The 9,028-nt window shown below is 64.0% G+C and overlaps 1 protein-coding gene across 2 annotated transcripts in view; it reads left to right on the plus strand.

The window, feature by feature from the left end:
• The first annotated feature begins 5,755 nt into the window (after positions 1–5,755).
• The window catches only part of CSRP1 (cysteine and glycine rich protein 1), a 9,129-nt gene continuing 5,856 nt past the window's right edge, over positions 5,756–9,028 (plus strand). For both annotated transcript variants that reach the window (XM_006904425.2, XM_015587485.1), the window contains exon 1: positions 5,756–5,874. In XM_006904425.2, coding sequence (XP_006904487.1) covers positions 5,763–5,874 — 112 coding nt within the window. In that variant the 5' untranslated portion in view covers positions 5,756–5,762. The remainder of the gene's footprint in view (positions 5,875–9,028) is intronic.

Genomic DNA, 9,028 nt, shown 5'->3' on the forward strand with positions numbered 1-9,028 from the left:
GGTGTGCCTTTTCCCTCTCGGAAGAACTGGATGGAAGCTGCACGGTTTCCCTTCTCTACCCACGTCCTGGTGCTAGGTGGGGACCATTACAAGCCCCATAGAACCCTCAGTAGATGCTGTGTGGCCTCAGGCCTTGAAGGCTGGGGAGCAGGAAGTGGCTGGTACTGAGCACAGTTAGGGCAAATGGCCAGTTACCCAACAAGCACCAGCTGGGCAGGTGTTTCATCTGCTCCCCAGGAGTGAGTTCTGCAAAGTCCTGGTCCCCGTTTGTTTGTAATGGACCCAGGCCCTTTGCGCCTGGCCTGGGCGCCAGGCACGGTGCTCTGTGGGGGCGACTGAGTGGGCAGGCCCTCCCCTGCCCAGAGCCTGTGCATTGGGGTCCTGTCACAGGGGCACCGAAGACATCCACTGGGCCCTGGTAGAAAGCGTATCCGGAAGAGGCAGCCTGCCGTCTCGGTGAGAGACGGCTGGGAAGGCAGACAGGCTGAGTCTTGACGTTGGATTTGCCACTTAATACGCGGTGACCTTGGACAGGTGATGTCTCGCTCTGCGGTTGCCTTTGGGGAGAGTGCTTTGGGAACAGGCTGCACGGACCCGGCACACGTTAGGGCTCAGCCTCTGTCTTCTCCCCGTCACCCGCTCCAGAAGCCACGGAGCCTGGAGGCGCTGGCTGCTCCTGTCCTCAGAGCACAGCTTGGGGACTTGTGTGGCCTCCTGACTCCCCGTCCAGGCTCTGTCCTCAGCCCTCGGCCGGCTGTCCCATCATGGAACAGTCAGACAGGAAGGAAGTTTATCTGCTGGAGAGGGCGGGGGAGGGTGCAGGAGACCAGCCGGAGGGCCGGCCCTCCAGCAGCCCAGTCCTTTTGCCCCCGTCTGTCGCCCCTGTCTGTCCTCTGTCCTGCCCCTTCCTTCCTGGCCCGGTGTTTTCTTTTTTAATTGCAAACGTCTGCCCTGGAGCCAGGCTTCCGACCGGAGTCGCAGCCTGGGAGTCTGGTGTTGACACTGGGTTGGCCCACGAGGGGTGAACGGCGTAGGTAGCTCTTAGCCGGGTTGCCCTGCCGGACACTCGTAAACGGGTCCTAGCCAGGGTCCTAGCCAGCGTTTCGTGCGAGCGCAGTGAGCGCCCGCTGAGGGGGGAAGGCGTTGTGTTTATTTACTGAAGATCTGGCGGGGAGGTTTCTGGTAGCTGCTCAGGGGAGTTCGTGCTGGGCGGGTTTACTCCAGGATAGAGCGTCATGCGGTACACACCGAGGCGCTCAGGGGAATCCGGGGACCGTTCCCTCCCCTTACTCAGGTGACTTGGCAAACACCTCAAGAGAAACAACTGAACGAACGGTTGATGCTCGAGCGGGTCTTTCCCGAGGATGAGAGTGAGCAGGTGCCTGCACGTGCCAGCCCCAGGGACAGCCCGGAGCCGTCCCGCGTTGTGCTGGCCCGTCCGTGCGGTGAGCACCGACCCATGGCAGCAGCGGGAGCGGCCGGTCAAACAGGCAGACCCCTTCCAGACCCACCTCAGGCGCTGGTTTACTGTTTACTTTGCTTCTCTGCATTTCCTATTCCTAGAGCAGCTCACCAGAGAAATGGCCGCCGTGAACACAGCAGCTCTGCAGAGTGCTTTGCAGCAGCTCGTAAACCATTTAAGGACAATGTGGCTTCGCCCGTGTGATGTAGACGGAGCTGGGGTTAGAACTCAGGACCTAGGTTCTCCCTCTGCTGCATGGCCAGGGAGGGGGACGGGGGACCCGGAAGGTGGGTCCCCCGTGGGTGCGCTGTTCCCAGGTCTGGTGCCACGAGGGGGTGGGGGAGGTGCAGCGGGGGTCCTGGGTACCGACAGGAGCCCTTTGCCTGGGTTTCCGGGTGTCAGGAGTTGCTATGGTGACGCAGCTCCCCAGGAATTTGCTGACGTCAGTGCTGAGTGATTCCCATGTATGGTGAAGTGTGTAAATACACAGCAGCCGTCCCTTCCAGACTGTGGCATTTCCAGTGCTCCCGAGAGCCAGCAGGCCACAGCAAACACGACAAAGAAGGAAGAAACAAGTTCGCAGCGGGAGCACCCGCCCGCCAGCCGGGCACCAGAGCCTCGCTGTCCTCGGCCGCGTGGGCCGGGCCTCCGACGTGTCAGCTGCAAACAACCCGTTTTCCTGAGGTCTGAGCGCCCTTCGTTTTCACAAATCAACCAAAGAGACGTCAGACCTTTTCAGCGGGCTCAGCCATCGTCGCCGCTCTAAGCTGACATCACTGCAGACGGGAGCAAAGAAGCGACCTGCTGAGGACACCAGGGGACTCATCGCAGTGCAGGGTTTTTCCTGTGATGGTCCTGATGTGCGTGAACCACACACCCCCGTTTCTACCCGAGTCAACCTTCAGCTTTCGGAGCTGCGAGGGGGGACAGCTCTGCTGTCAGAGGGAGCGCCCTCTGACACAGCCCCACAAGGGCCACCGGGCATGGCCTCGGAAAGAGAACAGTCATAGTAGAGAGAGGGGGTTAAGTGACCATCAGTGCTGGCCAAGCCCACGTCGCCACGCTGGCCGTCTGTCCCCTGCTAGTGATCATCACTTTCAGGGACAGTCTGTTTCCTGGGCTTCTCAGTGTCACCCCAAGACACAGGCCCTGAACCTTGACTGGCAAGGCCCCTCCTCCCCTCCTCAGCCACCCCCCTGACGTGGGGGCGTGCAAGAAAGGGTGACATCTCTGCTGGGTACCTGGCCAGACACCACAGAGCTCAGGTGACCGAAAGCGCGTTTCTGACTTGACAAACACCCGGCCGGTCTCTGCCAGTGCAAGCAGGTGGGGACATGAGCTGTGCCCAGAAGTCATTCTTTGGCCCTAGGGAACGAAAGATTTGGACGAGGAGAGTCGGGTTTTTCCACTGGAGAGATGAAGACGCGATGCTTCGTCGCATCGCTGGTTCGGTGAAGGAAGTTATTCCGGCATTTAACGGTCCTCCATCTCCGGGACGGTTTCTCAAACTTGAGACCACATGGAACCCGCCACCTCAGCCCAGCCCTCACGAGGTTTAGGTTGCACCCGGATCTGTGCCCTGGGTCTGCCCCTTCGGCCCCGAGGGGGACCCGTTAGTGGTGAGCAGAGGGAGGGGCGCGTGGGGTCTGCGGGCCCTGTGCCGTCACGTCCAGCTTGTCCCTACACCCTCGGCGTGGACACTTGAGAGCCAGCGTCCGGCTCGGAGGCAGGCAGACGGGCTCAGAGCGGAAATGACTGCCCTTCGGCCAGGAAGGCGGGAACACCACCCCACTTCCCTGACGCTGAGCTGTGCCCTGAGCGCCGACCTGGGGGAGGTCTGCCCCCCGTCTCCTGCAGGGCCCCTGTTCCCCAGAGGCCTCTGTACGGTCCGGGAACTGAGAGTCTGGCTTCCTTTTAGGGCAGTCCAGGCCCCTGACGGATGGGGCAGGGGGCGCAGTGAAGAGAGGGCCCTGCCCCCCAGAGAAGGGGGTGCAGTCCTCCCTGCAGCTGAGAGTTTGGTCCCCCGAAAGGATCCCGCATGGCCCAGCTGAGAGGTGTCCCGGGCAGCTTTCCTCCCTGGCAGGTCCCCGGGGCCCAGTCCCCGCCCATGTCCCTGTACCCTGGAGCCCTGCCGGGCCTGACACGGGGCCATCGCGCACAAGGGGACGTCTGTGGAGCTGTGGGTCCCTCCACAGGGAGAGGGCTCTGGCGTCCGGGAACAGAGCACCGCTTGGACCGGCTCCCAGCTGCGGGGTGGGGGAGGTTGCGTCCCTCTGGGGTGCTCCTGGCAACAGAGCGGTCCCCCGTGGGTTCAGGGGCGGCAGGGGAGGGGAGGGCCAGGCACCGGTGTCCTGCGTGCTCATCACGTGCAGGCGCTTTTCAGTGTGGGGGGTGGCAGCATGGCAGGTGGGGTGACAAGTCTCAAATCTGGCCGGTCTGCGCTGGACCCCAGTTCTGTCTCCTGTGGCTGAGTGACTGCGAGCTAGTGGCCCACTGAGCCGCGACCTCTTACCTGTGGGCGAGTGGGCACGCGCCCCCCACCTCCAGTCCTCCCAAGGGAATGAGATTGTGTCCACCGTCCGGCACGTGGCAGTGCAGTCTGTCCCCAAGCTCCGAGGTGACGCTCAGCCACCTCGTCAGAGGCAGAAGAGAGCTGGGGGCTCCATGTGACAGGCCCATTTTCCCCGGAAGCTTCCCCAGCAGACCCCTCCCCCCGGACATTTCATGCCTGTTTCTGAAGCAGCCCCCACAGGGAGGGGCCCGTGGCTGGCTTTGGTAGCCGGGCTGTGCCCTGGAGCTGGGGCTGGGGACACCACTGAGTCACTCGGAGTCAGGGTTCTGTTACAGGAAGGAGGGGGACGGGAGGTCAGGGGACAGTAATACGCCCCCATCACAGTGTCCTCCTTGTGTGGTTTTGCAGCCCCGAGCTCTTGCTCAGCCAGGCAGCTGGCCCCTGGTGTCCGCAGGGCAGGGAGGGGCCATCAGAGGACCGGCCCGGACGGAGGATGGTACAGAGGTCGGTGGCCAGCGGGGCCGTCCTGCACGTGTGTGAGCTGCTGCCGTTCAGACCTGGAACGGGGAGCTCCTCGTGCAGAGGCGGCCGGCCCTGCACCCCTGGGCAGGGACAGTGCACGGCCCCCAGCTCCGAACAGGCATCGCCGGGCTCCTTCTCGGCCAGGCCCTGCTCTGGGCTCTGTAGGGGTGGACGGGGCGGCCGACCACAGCCCCGACATGTGGGAGGTGTGGTGATGGTGACAGGGCTGGGGAGTGAGTGGGCTCTGCTGCAGGGGGCTCGAGGTGGGGGCGTCTCAGGCACCAGGGAGCCCCCGATGGGGCCTGAGTGAGGAGCTCCACAGAAAGGACCTGGTGGCCTGGCTGGGACGGGGGGAGGGGGATTCAGCCTCTGCGGCTGCCTCTGGGGACACTTCCGCCCGTGAAGTCCCTGGCTAAAGCGCTGAAGGGACTTGGCTGGTCCCTTTAGCTGGAAAGTCCGGAGTGAGTTTGGCCGAATTCGGTGGCTGGATGACGTCACCGCACAGTGGGTTTCTTTTGTCTCTCGGGTCTGTCTTTCCTGCTGTCAGCTTCGTCCTGGGACTGCCTGTTCCCCCTCGAGACAACACCCCAGAGCCCCTGCTCCCCCTCCTCATCGAGGGAGGGGCTCGCTTCCAGAAGCTTCTCGTGGAAGGTCGGGACATTTTTCTCTCCAGAGCCCCCAGAGCTCCCTTATTCTGGCTTGTTGGCCTGAAATGTGTGGCCAGCCTATCCTGAGCCAGTAACCTTGACCGATTAGGTTAGGTCCAGGCCACACGATGTGGCTGAAAACCAGGGTAGTCAGCAAGGAAAAGGTGGCCATTCCCTCGAGCCCGGCACGTGGCTGGGCCTCCCTTCAGGAGCCCGGTGAAGGGACAAGGCCTTGAGCTGGGCAGCGAGTGTGTCCACAGCCAGGAAGGGCCCAGCAGCCCCTGCGGGTGGGCTCCCCAGCCCGTCTGCCCAGGACGGACCCCTCCAGGGACCCAAGTCTCAGCCGCGGGGAGGCCCAGCCCCCCGCTTGTCCACGAGGAGGGCCCCGCGTGCCATGGCCCTCGCACGGGGTCTGCGTCTCTGAGCTCTGGTTTCGTGAACGTCGAGGCTGCCGCCGCCACCGTGCCGCAGCTGGCCGAGGGCGCAGGACGTGGGGAAGGGGCCCCAGGAGCTCGGCTCGGCCTCCTCTGCTTCTCAGGCCCTGCCCGTGGTCGCCTGGCTGGGCCGCCTGCGTCTCCGTGGCCCTGGAGATGACTTCCTGTCTGTGTCCAGTTGCAGAATGCCGAACTGGGGAGGAGGCAGGAGGTGCGGGGTTTGCCAGAAGACCGTGTACTTCGCCGAGGAGGTTCAGTGTGAAGGCAACAGCTTCCACAAGTCCTGCTTCCTGTGCAGTGAGTCGGGCCAGGCCCTGCGGGTCCCTGGGGACGGGGGGGGAGGGGCACCCCCAGGCTGGCCTGTCAGCACCCTGGGGAACTGGCCCCTTGGGATGTAAACAGCTTGACATTTGGCTGAAGCTGCAGCTGGGGCGGGAAGCACTTAAGGGCCTCTTTGTTGCTGCAGAGGCCTCTTCCAACGGGACCAGCTGGCCAGCGCGGGTGGGGGTGGTGGCCTGGGGGCCGAGGGCCAGGCTGGGGAAATTTTCCACTGCCAGCATTCTCGTCTTTCCCCTCTGCCACAGTCTGTCACTTAGGAGGAGGATGCTTTTAGCCCAAGGTTTCACCAGCCCGTGAGCCCGAATCACCCCTGGGTAAAAGGCAGCTCCGGGGGAGGCGCGGCTGTCCCTTCCCGCCCGCCTCAGGGCCGCCCTCACTTCCCTTCCTGCTCCTGCAGCTGGGAGAAGGAGACGAGCACCAACGCTCTGTGGCTCCCACCCCCAAAAGCCCAGAGCCCGGAGGAGCAGGAAACCGGCGCAGCCGGAGACGGCCAGCGCCTGGGCTGGGGTGTTCCCCAAGCCTCCAGGAAGGGGTAGCGTGGGGGAAGCCCCCAGACTCCTGAGCGCTGGTGATTGGTGGGGGAGTCCGCTGAGAAGAGGCAGCTGCAGCTCCCACGTCCTCCTTGGGGGCAGCAGAGTGGGTGCTGGGGCGTCCTTGCCAACCCCCGCTTCCGAGCAGGCCGGTCGGGCAGGGTGCGTGCGACGCGGCCTTGTTACGCGTGTGCTCACGGACGAGGTCGCCCGCTCCTCTCCGCGTGGGGTTTCTCTGTCATGGGGGCGGGGGGCCTGGGGGGGTGTCGTGAGCATCGGGATGCAGGGAGCCTGGGAATGGAGCGCTCCCAACAACTGTATTTAGTAAGTGAAAGACACTCCCGACACACACGTGTGCAAGCACACACGCACACACACATGCGTGTACACACGTGTAAGCATACATGTGCACGTACATGCATGCATACACACACGTGCACACACACATGTGGCTGAGGCAGCCGCAGTGTGGCCGGCCGTCCTGCATCACGTGAAGCGGAGCTAGGGACTCTGTGGCTGCTTCGTGCCAGGTGACTTCTGATGCAGACAGAGTAGGGTCCCCCTGGGCCACCTGTTCACCAGATCTCCACCTGTGGAAGCTGCCTAGTGCAGGAGTGACAGCCCGCGGGCTGCGCCGACGCGTGGGGACAGACAGCTTGCCGGAGCCTCGCCGGCCCCCACCCCTGGGGGAGCTGCAGACAGCAGCGGCTGCGGCTCGTCCTCAGCAGTTCACCGCACTGAGGAATTCTGAGCTGTTTATTTTTTCAGAGGGAGCGGGAGGGCTTGACATGGCCGGGAAGAGGGTCAGGCAGCCTCTCTGCCCTCAGCTGTTGCTAATCACTGACCAGAGGCCAGCTGTGGCTGAGCCGCCCGGGCTTGCTGTCCTGCTCGTTGGGGTGGCCGTCGGGCAGGCAGTTGAGGGGAGTCAGGAACTGGGGGGTGGCAGAGGGAGGAGGGAGCAGGCCGGGCCAGGATGCGAGCGGTGCCGGGGACTAGAAGCAGCTGCAGAAAGTCAGCCCGGGGCAGGGCTTGGACGGGCGGCCGACACTAACAACCACCGGGAACGGCTGTGGGTCTCTGGGGTCCCCCGCTCAGCAGTGGGGCTTCGGTGCTCAGATGGTCTCCACAATCCAGGCCGGCTCCGCGACCTGCTTGTTCCCGGGGCCCAGAGCTGCTCCGAGCTCTTGGTCGGCTGTTGACAAGGACGTGGAGTGGAAGAGCTGCCACCTCTCCGGTTCTGTGAAAAGCGTCCAGCTTGGGTTCGAGGATCCAGGGTGACCCATGGAGTCAGGGACTTTTCCCTCAGGGAGAGAGGCCCCAGGCTTGGGCCAGACTGGCGTTCGGGGCCACAGTCCCTTGCCAGCCGGGCCCGCGTGTGTCCCCAGAAGCTCCTCTGGGCATTTCGGCTGTGGATCAACCCAGCTCAGTGCCTACATTCCCTTTCTAGGCTGGGACAGGCAGGAAGACAGGGTGACGCACAGGACGAGGCCAGGAACAGTGGCCTTGGGCTTGACCTTCGACCCGGGAGCAGGGACGGAGAGGGCCTGCACTCCCGTGGTTTCCGTGGGGTCGGCCAGTTCCCGTGCACGGGCAGGAGAGCTCAGCTTCTTGGTTGGGGGCCCGGCGAGGCTGAGGCTAGTGCCTGGCCCTGAACTGTGACCGACCCCCTCCAGGGCAGGCTAGGGTCCGGCCCGACCCCGCGGTGGTGGCCGATGGGACTGGGCTGCTCTTAGAAGCCCACATGCCCTCGGATACCAGCGCCTCCCGAACCGCAGGCTGAGCTCTGCTGCCAGTGTTCACTTCCCACATGCTTGGCCTGCCCGGAAGGGACCTGGGTGGCAGAAATGGCCAAGTCGTGCTGGGCTCTGGCCCAACCCTGCCTCTGGCCGGTTCTGTGAGCCTGAACTTCTTTGTGGGCCTTGCTTTTCTTCCGGAAGCAGAGAGAATCACTCTGACTTGGGGTGGGGAGGGGGCCGACTCTCCGCCGGGGATGCCTGTTCCCAGACGGCATCACGAGGCCTCATGTGGCCAGGTGGCATCTGGATGCACACCCAATGCTGAGTCATTTGCCCAGATAATGAACCCGTAACTCTCTTTTTTGGCTAATTATTGGGTAGAAGTTCACTCAACTCTGCTTGGGTGAGTCTTTGGTGGAGCCCACAGGGGCGGAGGGCCAAGGGGATGAAACAGGACGGGGCTCTGGGAGAGCGAGGCTCAGCGGAGGCCCATAGGAGGGACGTCCCCGAGGGTCCGGGCCCAGTGGGCGAGGTGAGGAGCCACCTGGAGAGGGAGCCGTGGGCCATGCCGTGCTGGGGCCGGAGACCGGGCAGAGGTGACCGCTGCCCCCAGCTGCTCTGCCTCCCTGGTCTTGGAATTTCCAGGTCCAGCTGCGTCTCCAGGAAGCGACTCCAGGCGGCTCCCGGCCGCCCTGGAAGGCCCAGCCTGGGCGGGAACGTGGAGGCCTTGGCTGGTTTCCTTCCCCGTCTCCCGCAGCCAGGCCGGGAGCTGGGGCTTCCGTATTTGGGCTGCCCCGAGTGCTGGAATGGGGCGGGGACTCAGGGCAGCCCAGGAGTGGCCTTATT

The sequence above is a fragment of the Pteropus alecto genome, unplaced genomic scaffold (assembly GCF_000325575.1).
Source record: "Pteropus alecto unplaced genomic scaffold, ASM32557v1 scaffold90, whole genome shotgun sequence".
NCBI lineage: Eukaryota > Metazoa > Chordata > Mammalia > Chiroptera > Pteropodidae > Pteropus > Pteropus alecto.